The sequence below is a fragment of the Perissodus microlepis genome, chromosome 6 (assembly GCF_051167445.1).
Source record: "Perissodus microlepis isolate ML-2025 ecotype Zambia chromosome 6, ASM5116744v1, whole genome shotgun sequence".
NCBI classification, from domain to species: domain Eukaryota; kingdom Metazoa; phylum Chordata; class Actinopteri; order Cichliformes; family Cichlidae; genus Perissodus; species Perissodus microlepis.
The window spans coordinates 19126857-19146043 of NC_140466.1; the positions used below are offsets into that span (position 1 = coordinate 19126857).

The following is a 19187-nucleotide window of genomic DNA, read 5'->3' on the forward strand; positions in this document are numbered from 1 at the left end:
ATTTTACAGGCATTTGTTTATGCACAGCTCTCTTGAGGTCCTTTCACTGCATTTCAGTCAGGTTGAGGTCTAGACTGGGTCACTGCAACACCTTGATTCTTTTCTTTTTCAGCCATTCTGTTGTAGCTTTGATGCTACAACAGAAAGACCATCAGTGGTTTTGTTGAATACTCAGAGTCACCAACTACACCTGATAATCAAATGTTTAAAAGTGTAAGTGTTACATTCTTACTCTGGCTGGAAGCATATATCAATTATAAATCTGATGAGAAGGAAATGTGCCAGCTTCACACAAAAACACAGCCAAGCTTCAGACATAAGTCTTTTTATTTTCTGTTTTGTTGTAGGAAAAGTGCATAGTTGAAGCCCTTTTACTCTTAAACAGTAACAGTGTAAATTGAGGTCTACTGCGATGCCACCAATCTCAATAGTCTCATGGCTTCCCCATTGATACCATACAATTGACCCAGCATTTTCAATCTTTCAGCTCTTCCCCGTGACCTCGCAGAACAACCCTAGAAAGCCATAGTACAACATAATTCAGAGGACTTTCGCTGATAATGAAGAGCAGCCAGATTCAGATGAGTGTTTAAAACTCCCTCCATGCATTCAACAAATACTCTTCCATTTTAAGATTAATGCATGTAATTTCTGGTATCACAGACACCCTGGGATATATCCCAAGGCTCATATACACTTTAATAACCACACACTATACAGATGTTCACAAAACACAAACAGACTCACTCAGCTGATGGTTCTGAAAATATGTGGGTTCAATGGTTTTGTTGCTTTGTGTGGGTCAATACAATAGGAGGGAGCTATATATTTATTTATGGTAAGGCTCCAGTATCGGTAATGTTCCCAATTAAAATGTGGAAAATGAAAAATCATTCCCAAATAAAGTGAAAATAATAAAAGGACCCCTCAGTATTGCCATTTCAACACAAATAATTCGAAACTAAAAACTGACATTGGCACGTTTCATTAATTTCCACTGACAAACCGTGGTACAGAAGTTGTGAAGCAGAAACTTTGATTGTGTTCATCTTTTAGAAAGCTTAATCTGTACACAAGACCTTCAAAAGGAATCAAAAAAGTGCTAATAATGTATTATTTTGGCTACTAGTACAACTTAAAGTACAATAATACACACAATCATCCTAACATACGATGATGATATAACTGCAGATCGTTTCATTTTGTCAAATGAGGCTAAGCATCTCTGTATTACTGGAGGTGAATAATTGTTTTCTCTGGTGTGTGCATCAAATATTTTGCTCACATTTTACAGATCAACTTCAATTTTGTCCTTCAAACGTGCTGCTGCACCACCTTATTTAAAGGGACAGCCTTACAGTCAATATAGCAGAGCTGACTACCTGCTTGAGTCAGATGAGTATCTCACCAAGGCCTGAATGTAAACACACTAGACTTACTCACTGCATTAAGAATCCTATGTTGTGTTACTGTAATGAGACTATAACCTTATCAAATAAATTCTGCAGGGTTAAATATGAAACTAAAACATGATACAAAATGTCATGGTTACTGGCACCGTATAGAGTTTTATCTTCATAAAGTAAGAAGTGTGGAATGTTTGAGAGAGACTGAAGGACCCTCCACCCTTTATTATTTCAAGCACCAGAAAAACAATTTAACGACCCAACAGGAACTCTTTACTACTGCCCCCTCCCTTCTTCCCCGATTATGTGACACATTCCTTCATCATAGATTTGCATCTGAGTCTCTGCAGATCCACAGACATCACAGCTGGGATCAGGGACCAGCTCTGATGCCTGCGATTGCTCATTTAAGCAAATCCAACCCATATATATTTTTAAGCCACAGCTGTTTGGTAGTTGAGTGTGTACTTCTGCTATGAAAAGCCATGTGTCGTAACAAGTTTTAGATTTTTTATGTGATTGTGTTCAGCTATTATCACATTCCTCTGGATAAAATCTTTTGCGTTTGACTGAAAAATCTCAGTTTTCAGCCCGTACCTTGTTTTTTTTAAGTTTATAGTGAGTTTAAGTAGGCAAAACAGATTAGTAACCTTTGAATTGAGAAATGCAACTGTTTTTAAGAGGACATATTTTGCTTTTCACCATTTTCCCCATGTGTGTCACATATATGCTTTTACATGGGTGGATGCTCATACTAAATACGGTCAAAGTTGCTCAGTTTTTTCTACTCTTCCTCCTTTGTGATGTCAGTGAGAGCAGTAATCCTTAATTGATATCAGGCTTGCAGCTCTGACTGTACGCATAGAAGCTACACCCACCTTCATTTCAAATTCTGCGCATGGCAGCGAATAAGAATGAAGCTGACTTAAAGAGGGAGGGGCTAACACCTCTCCAGCTAAGGAGCTGCACCAGGACAAGTGTAAACCTAAAAAAGGATCATTTCAAACTCTAAATCATGCCATACTAATTGAGTAAAATAAGTTTTGGAGCTGGACATGAGCATAATAGGTCCCCTTTAAATATCATAGTTGTGCTGGCCTCGTTGATCAGTTGGACTCTAGTAATAAGAAATCAAAGACAAGTCTGCGACAGCATCAGAAGAAGAAAGAAAACGATATGTGAGGGAATGTTGACAGAAAGACAGATGGTGCTGTCCTGGTTGCAGCTACTGTGCAACTCCAGTCAGAGGAGGTGTATATTTGCTGTTTGTTTGGCTCCACTGCTAGTCGATAGGTGGTGCTGGGGGCTCTCTTCCATCACTCTGCAAAAAACAAACAAACCCAGAAATAAATAAAAAAATAATAAATTTATATATGTCAGATTTGGGTATAATTACATGAAAAAAGACAATGTTTTTAACCTTTTTTTTTGGTTTTGCCTCACAGATAGTGTGCAGGCTTGCAGCATTTCCTTTCCCATCATTCTGGTACAAGTTAATCTTGGTTTAATCTTCCAAAGAACTCTTTTAGATGTTGTCTGCCAAAGTCTAATCTGACTTTCTTGTCCTTCAGAGTAACCAGTGGTTTGCACATAGTTTTGAATCCTCTGTATTTCCATTCTGGAAGACATCTTTGCCAAGGTCATTTTAGACGATGACAAGTCTACCTACTTGAGTGCTCTTGACTTGGTTAGATGATGTGAAGCTGTTTTTCTTAGCCAAGGAAAAGTTTCTGTCATCATGCATTTTACTTCATCTGTGGCCTTTCATGTATTTTGGCATTGCTGGGCTTGTCAGAGCATTTATTCTTTTTAAGAATGTACCACACTGTTGACTTGGCCACTCTTAGAGCTAGCTTTGTTTTGTTTTCCTGCACCTGTTGCAAATCCTTGTAAATAAGGGAGCAGCTGTAATTGGCTTTTGTGAATGTATTTTCAAAGATCACTGGGATTTAAAAACTCCTAGCATGGAATTACCAGTCAAATCCAAAAATGTCTATAAATTAGGGCTGTGCGATAGGACCAAAATCTCATATCCCGATATAAGAATTCCATCGTCCCGATAACGATATAAATCACAAAAATGTAACCTTTTCTGTAAATTCTGTGAATCTCGGGCAGCTCGACTTGCGGGAAGTGTTTCCAGCTGTGCGTCATGTAGCTGGAGTCGAGTGTTTTAACCGATGCATGAAACTATACATTTTCAGACATAAGTTGTAAAGGCCGCCGTTTTCTTTCTGAGTATTTATTACACGGCGTGCTGCGGGGAAAAGCCTGTTCTAACGTTTGAGTCTAAGGTTTATTTTTTAGCACCTGGTAGCTCTTTTTTATTTCTCATCCGTAAATAATCTGCTCTTTCACGTGATTCAGTTTATTTTGAAAAGTCTCAACAGGATCTTGAGCTTTATTGTGAAAGGTTTATGTGGAACATAAACAAACAGACACGCGATGGTGTTACCGTCGTTGTTGCTAACCACAACGCATAAAAACAGGCGCTTGTCCGTCTGTAGTGTGGTTAAATAAAATATAAGAGGAAGAGAGAACTTGCTAATGAAGCAGTTGGTTATGACGAGGCTGCACTTCACAACACAAAAGGCAACATGCAAACACACTGACACACACCCTCCTCCTAGTATTTCATAAGTAAGGTCTGAAGTTTCTGCAGTTTCTCATTAGCCATATAAAGCTAATGGCGACAGTGGCATCAAGAACAAAAGTAATCCACCAAGTCTTGTAAATCAGCATATAGTCTTTGAAGATTTAGCAGACCTGCTGACACATTTTAGCATTAGAGATGGGACAAGATGCTATAGATAGTAAATAAAAATGTTTGTGAGGCAGCTGCTCATTATAGTCACTTTTTGTAGACTCAAGTATAGCAGAAATGCTATTCTTTCCTCTTTTTAAAATAAAAAATTAGATTATAGGAAAGACTCGCTGTTAGAGTTGAGCTTTGCAACTCTGCAGATTTTTGTCACATACACATAAAATGATCTATGAGGGAAGGAGAACCCCCCCAAAACCATAATAACCACAATGTCATAATATGTTGTCCTTAAAATAAAGCTCCAGTTTGGTCTGTGAAGGACGTCACAGAATAAATATTAGGTTCCTGGTTTCTATTCAGGGAGAGAATTAGTCATCTTTGCAAATATTAACCTATCCGCTTTCAAATACAGCAACTGCGTTTTTTGCATTGGGAAATAATGTTACTTGTCTAAAACTCAAATAATACACACAGTTATAAAAATCAACAGAGCTATGACAACAACATTCCCAAGAATTACATTTATTATTACTATTAGTAATGTTTATTGACAGAAGTGAAAAGGACAGGAAAGCAGGCAGAGAGAAATTCAAAAATCAAATGTTTAGTGGCAGAAAAACTTGTTTGGAGGTGACTTTATGTTAGTTTTACTCTGAGATCTTGGTTGGTTTTATGTTGCAGCCTTTTGTTATAAAAGACATGTGCCTTGTCAGAGAGGTATCAGGTTTGTCTAATCCCCTGACCTCATTACAAGAAAACCTTTTTTTAAATTTCAGATGACGCAGATTTTCCTCCGTGCTTCCCCAAGTCTCTTATTGCAATGACTAAAGGTCCTTCTTCTGTGTTTTTAGGCTGATTCTATGTTTTTTTTTTTTAAACATAAGTTCATGCAGCAGCTGTTAGCCCTACTAACTCTGCAGTACACACCAGATGTAAAACCTTTTTCGGTAATATTTTTACCATGAATTTCTTTTAATAAGAAGCAGAATACAGCGTATTAACAACCAAATTGGCTTTTCTATTTAATCATCTGTAATAATAGCTCTCTTTCATTCATAGCAATCACACTTTGCATTATTAGATTCAAGGAAATATGTTTCCCTGATAAAACACCTTCCTTTTTATTTAATGTGCACGTGGTATCTGGACTGTTCAGGTGGAGGCAAAAGGGAAAAAAAGAAAAAAAAAACTGCAGTACTGTGCAAAAGTCTTGAGCCACACCTCATGTCTTTTTATTTTGTTTTCAAAAAGCCAGACTTTGCAGGTAGTTAATGCAAGGCATTAACTAGTTTTGTGCATACACATAACAGGTAACTTAGCAAAGACCTTTGTCACTTTGTCTTTTGCAAAAACATTTTCCCCATTTCTTTAGTTGAATCTATACAAAATGCAAAAGATAACATGTCAGGAAGTGTCAGGCATAAAAACACGTCTCCAGCAGATGAACATCATCTCAAAGTCTTGTCCTGCACCTGCTGCACCTTTCTAATTTTCCTAGCAAATATAAAGAGATGAGTGGCAGTTCAAGACTTTTGCACATTACTGTACGTCTTTACGTTTCAGATATATTTGTTATGTAAAATGAGTGTGATCTGCACTCACATTGCGGGGTCCACTGGGCTTGCCAGAATGATGGGTTCCCCTGAGACTGGATGGGCGCAGCAAAAACAGGACCAGGGCTAACACCGCCCATCCCATCAGAACCATAGGGAGGGTCAGGTCACCTCCCCCGCCCACTGACCCACTGGGACCTGGCACTGAAGAAAAAAATAAATAAATAAATAAAATAAAATACTTCTTATTCAGACACACATTTGAGTCCTATCGTGCGTTCAAACACTTACAAAATGTGAGCTACACTGAGAGAAGTTCATACATACGTTCCTGAGGGCACTCTGTGTCTGTGCAGTAGGACTGAGATTGCCTCAGCTGGAAGAAAATTACAGAAGAACAAAATGATTTACTCTTTGCCCTCAAACTGGGAGGAAATGACACTGCCTACAAACTTTGATTCATTAACCAGCAGAGATATTGTGGTCAGCAGTGTTACAAAGCCACCATCTGAGCTCTACCTGGTTCCTGAGATAAACACTATAGCTATGACGAAGAATTATTTTAACATCTGAACAACATCCTTTAATACTGTAAGCAAATCAGATGGCCCAGTGTGTATCCAGCTCTCTGCCATGTAGGCTACACCTGTGCACGAAATGTAAATTAGGTCAACTGTAAGCTGACATACAGTAACTATGAACTGTGTCCTTCATGAAACTGGGAAACTCACAACAACAAATGTTATACTTTGAAATAAGAACAGCCAAAGTATATTTCCAAGCACAATACAAGCCTGAGGGCAATAAAACTGTCTTTGCATGGCAGAGCAGATAGGCTCTCAAGACAAACACTGAGCAGGAACCAGGATGTAGCTTTGCATTTCCTTCTCCCCACATCTCTTTAAGGCTTGAATTTACTTGCAAGTTGATCTTCGTTTCCTTTTTAACTTCAGCTGATGATTTTATCACTTCACACCACATACTTTGAATATTTTGACATGTCTACACGCCGTCTCTTCAACTTAAATTAGAGGCGATTTAGAAAACCTCCAAGCTGTGTCGCTTACCAAATTGATGAGGCGCCTCATTGCGTACTCCTGGGTGCAGATGCACTCACAAGGGTCAAAGCCTCCCTCCGCCATTCCTCACCAGACAGTATCCACCTGAAGAGAAGTACAGCATGTAACTAGGACGTACATGAACAACTGAAAGAAACCTAACACTCCCTCTCGTCACTGCTTCGCTCTATTGTTGTTCTACAAGCGCACACTGATTAGGGGGAGGAGACTGTTTAGGTAAGGAGACTCAGCATAGAGTGCTGGCGTTTCGTTTTGCTGCATGTCAGCAACAGTGAAAAGTTAATTTCGGTTTTCTAGCTTTTGCTGGGAATACCAACAAATCCCCATATTCCGCCAATCTCACAGTTTCATCGCAGTAACCTTGAAAGAGAAAATAAACTTTAACTGTGGAATGTTGAGCCTCTATTTAAAATAGCCTTCACCTTTATCACTCTATGAAGCCCTTTATGAAACACCATGTTGGATCATTCAGAGCTGATTTCTGCACTCTCAGTGTATTAGCATGTTTTGTATGAACATACTTTTTTTTTAAAAGATGAATCCATATGACACAAACTAGCAGTCCAACTATGAGCTTAGAGCCTGCTAATAAAGTGGCTCATACTAGCAAGAACTTGGATGATTGCTGTCATTATGAGTGACAAAGGAAGATGAGCTATTACTGGCTTGGATAAAGCATTGATGGAGTAAGATCAAGCTGGTTAATGCTGACAATGATGGAGGTGAAACACACACTGACAATGGTTAAAAAAAACAAACAAAAAAAACCAAAAAAAAACCAAAAAACAAAACAACCACAAACACACAGATGTCTGCTACAGGTGTCTAATCGTGGTTATCAACCCATAACAAACCCCAGATGAACTTCTAAAGCTCATAACGATACTGAAATACATTCATTTCCACTTTCTTAGGTACACCTTGCCAGTACTTTGTTGGGCCCATTACATTACCAGCAGCCTCAACAATTCAGGCTGCTGAACCATCATCTTATATGAAACCTGAAAATTCATACTTTCAGGCTGTTTACGCCAAATTCTAACTCTATCATCTAAATGTCACTGCACAAATTGAGACTGGTCAGACCAGACAACATTTTTCCAATCTTCTGTTGTCAATTTTAATGAGCCCATGTGAACGGTAACCTTCCTATTTCTAACATGAGTAGCACCAGGTGTGGTCTTCTGCTGCTGTAGCCCATTTGCTTCAAGGTTCAATGTGGCAGCTCAATTACTGCCCACAGAGTCACAGAGGTTATAACAGAGAGCACAGAGTTTATTTTGCACTGAAAATAAATCTGCAGTGTAATTGCTGGATACATCTTTACACTGAGTATTGGTTGATTATAAAAGCGCTCATATTAAGTATAAAAAACTGCAAACTATAACCTGAGGCTTCTGCAAATGGATTTGCGCTGCTATGAGCTCTGATAGAATCTCAGAGTTTGTTGAAGAAAACCGGCCAGTGAGCAGGTTGGGTTCACACAGTGTTACCCCTGGACACTGGCTCAGAGTTGAAGTTAATGCTCTCTCTGGAACAGAAAACCCAGAGTTTCCCCTCAACTCAGGATTAACAAACTCAGAGTTTTTAAATTAAACCTCATCCTGGAATAGGACCCAGCAGTTACTGAAACACAGCCCATCTGGCACCAACTTTCACGCTGTGTTCAAAGTCACTTAAATCCCCTTTCTTCCACATTCTGTTACAAACAATGAACCTCGGGAGTTCTTCTCGACCTTATCTGCACGCCTAAATGCACCGAATACCTGTGATGGGATTGGCTGATTTTACTGGCTGACATTTCTTTCAAGATTATATCTTCTTATCATTTAAAAACAAAACAAAAAAACAAAACAGCGGCCAACATATATACAGTGATTAGGATATTTTCAACCATTTATTTTATTTTCATGTCTCTTGCTATGCATCCACCAGCACACAATAGACATCCGAATTATCTGTCTACACCACAAAGAAACAAAATTAAAAAAAAATAAAAAGCCAAACATGTTTACCTAAGACTGACTACACCCAGCGGCCAGTGATGCACACCTGGCTAAACCTCACAGCCTTCAGCCAAAGATTGTGTAATAAATTAGAGGGCTGTTGGGTGAACTTTATGGGCATTCTAAAGGTTTCATTTGGTGGTGCTGTTAAATTTCTATTGGCTTATAGCTAGCTTTTTTCTCCACCCCACTGTCGTCAATGACAGTAAACTAAACAACACAAATATGTGAAGCAACATAGTGCAACAACACCACAAACAACCTGAATCAACACAGCTAAAGCCGAAGACCGTAATCTGTCACTGCGCGGCTTTCCGAGTAAGACTGCAGGAGGTTTAAGATCAGACATACACAGGTTGCAGTATGATCCACGGGTGACTGCCTGCACTTTTGCGGAAGTCAGCTAAAACGAGGTCAAATACATCTACGGTTACTTCCCTGTAGTTTTAAAATTACGTGATTTAGCCTAACGTTTACACTAGCTTCTTGCTAACCCCGCAAGCCAAGCCAGAGGAAACTCACACCCATACCCCCCCCCCTCCCCCTCCCTTGTCTTTAGATTGTTATTAACTGAACAAAGACATGAGAGCAAAAAACAGCGACTTACTGGAGCTGCGTGATGTTAAGAAAATGATCACTGTCTCTCAGGGGCCTGAGCTGCACCGCTGCTCTACACGGAGACCATCAAACTGCAAACACATCAAACCACCGTCTGTGTTTTGTTTAATACACGTGAGCCAGCGGCTATTCTTCATCCGGGACCTCGGGAGTGGGGCGGCTCCCCGATGGCTCTGCTCTGTGTTCAGCCAAACAGCTGTCCTGCTTATTGGTCTGAAAGTCTGATGGGCGGGCCCTTTGAGCCAATCACAACAAGCAACGATCACTTTTTCTGGATAGTAAACAAACAGTCCAGTTGCCTGTCAGCTTACAGAGGCCCATGAACCTACAACATCTGTGCAGTTGTGTAACCAAATACATGGTGGTGGATTCGACTTGAATACTTTTCATTACTTAAAGTTTTCATTAGTTAAAGTATTTAATTTTTATGCTACTATATAAATGTTATTATTTTAAATAAGGAAAACAAAGAGATACCTTTCTGCAGCACAAACTTTAACTTTGAATCTGGGCTTTTATTTATTTATTTATTATATAACTTATTGGTTTTATTTTGTCACTGTGGGAGTGGAAGTTAATCTATCACCATTCCCAAATAAGCTTATAAGACACCAATACTTAGAAATAAGAGCCAGAGAAGCACCAACCTGTTGTATTTTCCAAGTTTTAGAAACATTACAAGCTCAGTTACACACACCATTAACCCCCCCCCCCCCCCCCCCAAACAAACAGTGCAATCTGTCATTGCACCAAAACATTTTTAAAAAGACATCTCATTGAATATAATAATATATGTGGAGGTTATTATTAATATTATTATCAATATAAAAAAATATATGAGAGGTTCTTTATCTTACTTTCATCTGTTACCAACCTGGAATATATTCACTTCTGTGAATGAAACAAAAGTTTATACTAGTGACTATAAAGATGCATCTGTAAGAGATGGAAGCAACTCCTTTTCTTTCATCTGGTCCCTTTAGGGTTCGCCACAATGGATCATCCATCTCCATCTCACCCTGTCCCTAGTATCCATCTCTGTCACACAAACCTTCTGCATGTCCTCCTCCATTACATCCATTAACCTCCTCTGCGGGCCTTCTTTTTCCCTACTGCCTGGCAGCTCCATTTTCAACATCCTTTGCCTAATATATCTCCTTTCCTCCTCTGTACATGCCCATACCATCTCAGCCTTGTCTCTACAACTTTATCTCCAAACTGCTCAACCTGAGCTGTCCCTCTAATGTACTGATTTCTATTCCTGTCCATGCTGGTCAATCCCAATGAAAACTTGAGAATCTTCAGCTCTGTCACCTTCTGCTCAGCCTTCTGTCTTTTTGTCAGTTTTGACATCTCCAAACCATACATCATATCATCTTATAAACCTCCCCTTCACTCTTGCATCTTTCTGTCTCAAATCACCCCTCATAACATGCCCCCACCCCCTCCATCCGCTCTCTTCTTCACCTCCAAGAGATGAAAGCCACTGAAATGCCATTCATGTTACAAACCACGAAGGTGTGAATGCAGCTGAAAAGTTTTAAGTTTAAGCTGAAGAACTGTAGATGAAGCGTGTGTGCACTCTACATAGACAGCTGCCTGCGCCAGTTATCATAAGATACTTAGGGAGTGACAGAAGCTGCAATGTGACTGTTAATAGCATATATGGCTTTTAACATATATGCAGAACATTACACACACACACACATATATATATATATATATATATATATATATATACATACATATATACATACACACACACACACACACACACACGTGTATGTATGTATGTATGTATGTATATACATACATACATACATACATACACACACAGAGATACTGACCATCATATAGATAAAATGTGAGTAAGAAAGAGTTCCCATTCCAGTAAGAACATCCCTCACAATCAGATGGAAACCATGACAGAAATGCCCTGAAGGGAAGTTACAAAAGAGCATGAACCCAGGTTGGCTGTCACCAGAGCTCATTAATGAAAGTTCCAGTGTGTGCTCTATGCAGCTGCTCTCTATGTGTATGTGTATGTTCTGGACGGACTGACGCTGAGCGCAGGCAGGCAGGCGGACTGCGAGCTCTCGCTGAGCTGGAAAGAAGCGCTATACACGGTGAAAGTGAAAGGAGCTCCGTAAGTGTGGAAAGCACCGAACAGGCGGCCTCCCCCCCCCTCACACACACACAAACAAACAAACAACACAGGGAGACGGGCCACGGGTGTAGCTTGAAGGCAGCAGCGGCGGCAGCAGCTCAGCAGACACAGCCATGGCCAACATTGCGGTCCAAAGGATCAAACGGGAGTTCAAAGAAGTTCTCAAAAGCGAAGAGGTGCGGTAACGCTACCGGCTTATTTTCACTTCTACTCAGCTCTTTTTTTAAAATTGTGTCAGCTCTGTTAAAATATACGCTACCGGCAGCCGTTATTGTGACCAAATAGATTTACCCTAGTCAGGTTTGGGTCCTCTGTTGCAGCAGGTCAGGCCCAAACAGGAGAACTTTAGCTAGCTTTAGCTTCAAATCAGCGTCCAGGCGAACCTCCCTTGTTATGTCAGGTGGGTGTGTTCAGGAAACACCGGGGATTCAGCTCTCTCAACTGACAGGCCCTGAATGCCTAACAAACAACGTCGCACACCTTTGTTTTAATTACACAAGTCAAGTAAACCTAGAGTGTGTGGCCTGTTAGCGCCTCAGGCAGGGAACCGCAGCTGTTTAGCAGCGTAAATGAGTTAGCGGCAGTTAGCAAGGCTTGCTAACGTTAACGCTATTTTGACATGTATCCACAGTTAGCACTAGCAGCCGTGATGTTTTGCTGCAACGTTCAACAAACTTATCAGGCGTTAATCAGCTGTTTGTTAACAGTCTGAATACACTGCGTTTATTTAAAAGGTGTATGCTGTCATATCACCCCCTGCCCAACTCCTGTTAATACTGTTTTATAGTTTTGTAACTTTGGTGCTAACCTGAATTGTCCTAGTGTTTCCTCTGGGAGTGGGGCTCAAATTGGTTTTTAATGTTAACACAAAATGACACTAGCGTGCCTTTTCTAGCAACCATCTTGCCAGGGACTTCTTGTTTTCAATTTGATGTGAACACGTGAAGACATGAGCTGGGTAACTTCTTTTTCTTTCTTTCTTTCTTTCTTTTTTGCATTTGTTCCAACCTACAGACGAGTAAAAACCAGATTAAAGTAGATTTGGTGGACGAGAACTTCACAGAGCTGAGGGGTGAGATAGCAGGGCCTCCAGACACACCATATGAAGGTACTGTAATATTGGAAATGATGGCCAAGATATGTGATACTCATCATGTGGTCTGATATACTAACGCATGTCTGCTTTTCTCTCTTTCCTAGGTGGCAGATATCAGCTTGAAATAAAAATCCCAGAAACTTATCCTTTTAACCCGCCAAAGGTATTTGCTTTAGTGTCTTTCATCCTCTGCCTCTCTTCCTTGTTCAGTTATTTTGAAAACATGTACACTTTTGTTATAGCTTGTAAAACCGGTTGTCACTAATTGCCACTGCTCATGCCCAAGTGACCCTGTGCATGGTACCCAACTCTAAAAACAGCTCCCAGTGCTGCAGTTCAAATCACTTTTAATTATGTAGCACCCATGTTTCTACGATAACAGAAACATCAATCCCCTGTGAGAAAGCACTTGGCAACAGTGGGAAGGAAAAACTCCCATATAGCAACAAGAAATCTCCTACAGAACCAGGCTCAGGGAGGCCGTCTGCCACAACCAGTTGGGGATGAGAGGAAAGCGAAAAAAGCAGAGACCGATAGGACAAAAGGCAAACTAAAGGGGAGCGAACCAGAGCTTAATGATTAAATACAGTGGTGGTGAATAAAAACAGGTAGAGTAAGGAGATAAATGATGAGCAAAACATTCAGTGCATCATGGGAAGCCCTGCAGCAGTCAGAGCTTGTAGCAGCATAACAAAGGGAGGGTTCAGGGTTATCTGATCCAGCCCTAACTATATGCTTTATCAAAATGTAAAATTTTAAGTCTAATTTTAAAAGTAAAGATGGTGTCTGCCTCCCAAATCCAAAATGTGAGCTGGTTCACGGAAGAGGGGCGTGAAAGCTGAAGCCTCTGCCTCCCATTCTACTTTTAGACGCTTTAGGAACCACAAGTATGCAGTCCAAGAACGATATGTATTCGAAGTATAGTGTATAGTAAGATGAGGTCTTTAGGATCTCATGGGGCCTGATTATTCAAGATTTTGCGTGTGAGTCGAAGGATTTTATATTCATTTCTGGATTTAACAGTGAGCCAATGAAGAGAAGCGAGTATGTGGCACTTTGACCGGAATCAATTTATAATTCTTATGAGCATCAGAGTTTTGAGGTAAATTCAGCTATTATGCTTCAGTTAACAAAACCTTAGGTTTGTGTTAGTGCTCTAACAGAGAACAGCATAACGTGACTTGTAAACAGCCTTTTCAGGTTTCTGGTCACTATTAGCTTGTATGTTAAAAACGAAAGAGAAAGTCTAATACTGATAATAGTGAAAATAAACATTTATTGTCTCCCTCCTGTAACCAAATGAATCTTATAAACATACCCTCAACACAGGGGTGGTAAGAAATCAATCTTTCCCTGAAATGATGTCACCAGATAACCTTTTAGGTAACAGTTTACGGGTTTAAACTACCGGCGTTTGGCTTATACAGTAATTTAAATGCTTAACACATCAAGTTAATTTGTCACTTAGATGTAAAATGCAGTGGTGCCATAAACCATAACTGCTGGCTCATTAATTTGCAGTATTTCCCTCGCAATGGCTTATAATACATCAGCACATGGTAAAATGACAGCTACTGTAGTGTAGCCTGGATGCTGACATATCTGTTGTAAGAAACTGTAAATATTTCTTCTTTCTGTCACCTCACGTTCTTCTCTAGATAACGCTTCCTCATCTGTATGTCCTAGGTGCGCTTCATCACTAAGATCTGGCATCCTAATATCAGTTCTGTGACCGGAGCAATATGCCTGGACATTTTAAAAGACCAGTGGTAAGTGCGAAGTATCTGAACTGTTCTCAGTGTGCCTGTGTGCTCCATCCACTTAACCTGCCCTCTCACCCTCTCTCAGGGCAGCTGCTATGACCTTGAGGACAGTGCTGTTATCTCTACAGGCTCTCCTCGCTGCAGCAGAACCAGACGATCCACAGGATGCAGTAGTAGCAAACCAGGTGGGAAGGACTTAATGCACGACTCGCATTTTGTCTGCTTATAATCGGATATTAAAGTACCAAATTATATTTGGGTAACTGTACGTGTCTCGGTACCTGGTGTGAACTTGTGTCTAAAATAAAATCTGCCATATTTGCTAGTTAATTTTGTGATGTTGCTCACAGACCTGTATTTCTGAATCCTCAGTATAAGCAGAACCCAGAAATGTTCAAACAGACTGCGAGGCTTTGGTCTCACGTCTACGCGGGCGCTCCTGTCTCCAGTCCTGACTATACACGTAAAATAGACAAACTCTGTGCCATGGGCTTCGATAAGGTCAGAACCCCTTTGTTTTTGTTGTGCCCTCACATTTATAGGTAAAATTTAGTTACACTCTATCAGCCAGTTTCCCAAACATTAATCGTCCCATGTTTTACAGTAAGGGAAAAATTTACTGAAGCTCTCCGTTAAAAAAGTAAATAATGATAAAATAGTTTTTAGTCTAAGACCAGGCTTAATCGCTGTCTGGGAAACTGAGCTTATATTTAACATAATAACATCATATTTTAAGAAACATGCTTATTTTCAGCTTGATGGCAGCAACATGCTTTAGAGACATTTAGAAAGAGCGATGCTCATCACTGTTGCATCACATCTTCTTTCAACAGCATTTTGTGCTTGTGAAACAAAGAGAAGTGCTTTTGTTTTGAAAGCTGTTGCTTCATTCTTTCCTATAAAAGACGTGAGCTGCTCAGTTTGAGCCCTTCTACCTTTTTCTTTTCTCATCTGATAATGAAATGCTCAACTTCTTTGAAGTTTTACCCTCCCACACCCTCTATTCACTTCCCTGAAGACTTGTTCCATCTCTGGCGCCATGTTTTTACCCAATGATAAAAACTAAATATTTGGTAATGAACAGTGAGATGTGGCGTGTCAACTTTTTAGTTTGTTCAGCTGAATGCTGGACGAACTCATACCATGACGAGCCATCTGTCATGCATCTGTTCGATTACAATTCACAAGAATCACTACTCTTGCTGCAGTTTTGGTCAGATTTAAACCAACTGGCACACAATGATCGCCTACACATTACAGTAACCTGTGAACTGTGATGGATCGACCGCTGCATGAGATTCATTGATGTTCTGGTTTGTTGCTGGCATTATATTCAATACGGTCATTATACACAATAATATATGTGTATAATGTATTTTTTTTTTTTGGAGGGGGGGGTGATTTGAAGTTGGATGGTGATGTAATAATTTTTACATGATTTTTACCCCTCAGCTGTAAAAGGCTGATGGAATATTGACATCACCCTGCGGGGCAGCCGGGCAGGCAACGTGAATACCTAAATTTGTGAATGCGATAACTCGAGGATGAGGCAGCGTGTCCCCTAAAAATCTTGGAGAAGTTTGAATCTCAGAGACCTCAATGTCAAAGTCAGAGGTCAAGTTTTCTGAAACTCTCGTGAATGCGATAAGTTGAGAACAAGGCAACATAGGATTTTAAAATTGATAGTGTAGACGTGTCTGGTAGGAGGCTATTGGGTAGCATTGGCGGGAGCCAGAATTTTATTATCATTAGTATTTTTTAATAGTCTTTATTTAAACCAGAACGTTTTACAGGTACAGAAGTAAGAAATGAATGGGGCATGATATACAGTGCTGATAAGCTGGAAACATCAGGTTATAACTTATCTTTACATAGTTTATTCAGATTTTTGTCAAAGGTATTGACGGCATTAATTCTCAACTCATAGGTTTTTTTGGTTTTTTTTTTCACTCTGTAAAGTTCTTCAGCAGTGCATATGGTTTAATGTTGGGGGCTCACTTTTCAACCATTTCCTCCTGATGGCCTTCTTACCTGCCAGAATTAAGGCTTTAAGTAGTAGATTGTAGTTGTAGTAGATAGTATGTAGATTTCTTCCTTTTTATGTCTGTGGATCTTTTTTTCTTTACGTTATAGTTCAGAATAGTGTCTAGTGTATAAATAACTTTCTCAAAATGGCTGGAACCTTGTAAATTTTGGCCTTGCAAGATGGATTACACAAAACACACACAAGTATTCATTTGAGTTCGTGAGCATGCGTTCTTGAATTTATTATTATGCAGTAAGCTTATGCAAACATTTACATTACCGCAGTACTTTATGACAAACAAACCACATATTTAGCTGTCTCTCCAGTGGGTTTCTTGTCTCGTGGATGGACTCCAGCTGCAGTTGGTGGTTCTTGTTCTCTGCAGCCTTTGTGAGATCTGTGAATTCTCAGATGAGAATCATTTTTCAACTTTTCTTCCTCCTTTTATACAGAATGCAGTAATAGCGGCCTTGTCTTCAAAATCCTGGGACGTGGAAACGGCGACAGAGCTGCTCCTAAGCAACTGAAGCCAGGTGTGAGGATCCAAAAACCCTTCATCACAGTGTCAGCTCCTCCACCACTGCCTTTTGTTACACAGAAAACAAACACCCCATCCACCATGGCAGTCTGAGCCTTCTTTTATTACCAGTTTGTTTGCTACTAAGTCAACACCAGTAGCGCTGCATTTGCCAATATGCACAGCACCCCGTTGCCTGCCGAGTCTTTACTCCCACCTACCCAATATGTGTATTTCAGTATTAAGCCCTCCCACCCTTAAAAAAATAAAACAAATCCACCCATGCATCCAGTCTTCCATGCCCTTTAAATACATTATTTTTTCCCCCCACAAATTTCCTTAAAGTTGTAAAGGATCGAACAGCTGCTGTAATCAGGTGGATTTTCCAGGGTAAAATGTAAGGAAAGGAAAGCCTGCTGACTGCTTCTACACTACATTATCGTTTAATTCCTTCGGCAGCCAGTTGGACCGTGTGTGTTTCTCTGCTACAGACTTTTAGTACTGTAAAGAAAAAAAAAAGTCTTGCTGGATTAAATTTTCTTGACTGGATAGTGCTGTGCATGAGCAGTGTAATGTTTTTTTTTCTCCTGAACAACCTTTCATTGATGCCTCAATCCACTACAGAAGTTTGGATCTACAGGTTTTATTTTCTGTATGTAGACTTAGAACAAAATCACACACACACACATCTGCACACATGCACAGAAGAAAAATCTGTAAATAGATCTGTGTAAATTTGAAAATACAGTGGGGATGTACTTTATTTTTTTTTTCCTTACATGGCATTGTAAAACAGATTATTTTAAATATAAACTATGCCTAGTTTACAATTGTAAGGAGATAAATGTGTTCATGCTTTTGTGATCCATGAGAAGTCCCTCTGAATGTATTTTGTTTTTTTTAAAGGGTGGCACAGCCAAAATCTTGGCCCTCATGGCACAGGAGCTAACAGCCAGCTCAGCCACTTTTTCTGCAATCATCTACAGTCCAACTTTTTTTTTTTTTTTTGTGCACGTGTTTATTGTCCTTTCATGTTGTTGCCTTTATTTTGATTTGGCCAGATGATGCAGTGGGTGTTTTTTTGGTTTAACACCCCTCTCCTACACTCTTGGATCTCACAGGACTCATTCTATATAATCAGAGACACCTGGAACTTCTGATGGGGAAAGCCACCAAGCACCACCCAGTTTGGCGTTACACCGGTAGGGAACCAAAGCCCTACCGAACACGTTGATGGAAAGCGAATGGAATTTTTTTTCGGACATTTGAGAGGAAGATTCTGATGAGTGACATTAAGGATTTGGGTTTGCAGTGCTGTTTTATTTTTTATTTTTTTTAACCATACGCACATCCTCGGCCACAGATTGAGGATCTGCTCATTAACATAACCAATAGGAGGTGGCGCTGTACACTTTATTGCTGATCCAGTCAATCAAAGGCTTTGGCCATATATACAGGTATATAGGCGATGTCCTATATTCCCAAACATGCTTTACTACACAGCCAAATAAAACACTCACTGAGGTCGTCTTTGAACTATGTCTTCTAGGTAGTAAAAGAGGCTGGAACTCCTGTTATTCTATGAAGTGAAATAGCAGACCTGGGAAGTGTTTTCACATATTTTTGATTTTGAGGTACATGGACTGTAAAAACATGTTTGGCATTTAGAGAAAGGGTGTGGATGCATCCTCACACAAGGGGCCATTCTGTTTTTAATAAAGGAATTATTTTGCTTAACCTCCAGCTCAGTCCCTACCAGCACAGCAGTGTATTACACTGCAACATGGAGTTAATGTGCAGCTGTCTTTGCTCACAGTGGGGGGAAAAAAAGGAAGTTCATAGGCAGGCAGAATGCACACGCCATCTCCCTTACTTGTAAATAGCTGGGTTTGGTTCTTAATAAAGAGCCATCTTATCACTAGAGTGCACCATTGATGGCTGGATCGAATATTTTCTAAGAAAAAGACAAAAACGGACACCACCCTCCCCAGTCTTCCTCATGATGTACAATATTGCACGATTACAAGCATTGAAAAGGGCCTGTTGCATCTCAGTTTCTCCATTTGGGTTGAGACTTATTTTTTTTTCCCCTTGTTCTCGGAAGCAAGCATCCGCAGTATAAAAAGCATGGTTATTTATTGTGACAGTGTCATGTTTCTTTGAATAAAAAAAAAAGTGGAAAAATCACCTGT

At 39.9% G+C, this 19187-nt stretch overlaps 2 protein-coding genes across 5 annotated transcripts; one reads left to right on the forward strand and one right to left on the reverse strand.

Annotated features, from left to right (window-relative positions):
* Nucleotides 1-309: 309 nt before the first annotated feature.
* smim14 (small integral membrane protein 14) lies at nt 310-12059 on the reverse strand. 3 transcript variants are annotated; one of them, XM_084931321.1, is made up of 5 exons: nt 11885-12059; nt 6791-6886; nt 6051-6099; nt 5773-5927; nt 310-2727 (listed from the first exon to the last, which is right to left on the reverse strand). In XM_084931321.1, the coding sequence occupies exons 2-5, from the start codon at nt 6863-6865 to the stop codon at nt 2689-2691; spliced, it is 318 nt and encodes a 105-aa protein (XP_084787447.1). In that variant the 5' UTR covers nt 6866-6886; nt 11885-12059; the 3' UTR covers nt 310-2688. The 3 variants fall into 3 exon arrangements, with proteins under 3 accessions (XP_084787447.1, XP_084787444.1, XP_084787448.1); XM_084931318.1 differs by lacking the exon at nt 11885-12059 and adding an exon at nt 9416-9588; XM_084931322.1 differs by lacking the exons at nt 310-2727; nt 11885-12059 and adding exons at nt 2749-5664; nt 9416-9592.
* ube2kb (ubiquitin-conjugating enzyme E2Kb (UBC1 homolog, yeast)) lies at nt 11426-19182 on the forward strand. Of its 2 annotated transcripts, XM_084931317.1 has the most exons (8): nt 11426-11769; nt 12608-12701; nt 12794-12852; nt 14376-14458; nt 14538-14637; nt 14825-14953; nt 16931-17011; nt 17902-19182. In XM_084931317.1, exons 1-7 carry the CDS (start codon nt 11707-11709, stop codon nt 17003-17005), a joined length of 603 nt encoding a protein of 200 aa, XP_084787443.1. In that variant the 5' UTR covers nt 11426-11706; the 3' UTR covers nt 17006-17011; nt 17902-19182. The 2 variants fall into 2 exon arrangements, with proteins under 2 accessions (XP_084787443.1, XP_084787442.1); XM_084931316.1 differs by having other exon boundaries at nt 11430-11769; nt 16931-19182.
* Nucleotides 19183-19187: the final 5 nt, after the last annotated feature.

Coding starts and splice junctions, on each gene's coding strand:
- smim14 (XM_084931321.1), bottom strand. CDS start 6,865: ATGGCGGAGGGAGGCTTTGACCCTTGTGAGTGCATCTGCACCCAGGAG. Junction 6,100..6,790: donor TGAGGCGCCTCATCAATTTG/GTAAGCGACACA, acceptor ATTTTCTTCCAG/CTGAGGCAATCTCAGTCCTA. Junction 2,728..5,772: donor AGCCCAGTGGACCCCGCAAT/GTGAGTGCAGAT, acceptor TGTTTTTTGCAG/AGTGATGGAAGAGAGCCCCC.
- ube2kb (XM_084931317.1), top strand. CDS start 11,707: ATGGCCAACATTGCGGTCCAAAGGATCAAACGGGAGTTCAAAGAAGTT. Junction 14,459..14,537: donor GACATTTTAAAAGACCAGTG/GTAAGTGCGAAG, acceptor ACCCTCTCTCAG/GGCAGCTGCTATGACCTTGA. Junction 14,954..16,930: donor GTGCCATGGGCTTCGATAAG/GTCAGAACCCCT, acceptor CCTTTTATACAG/AATGCAGTAATAGCGGCCTT.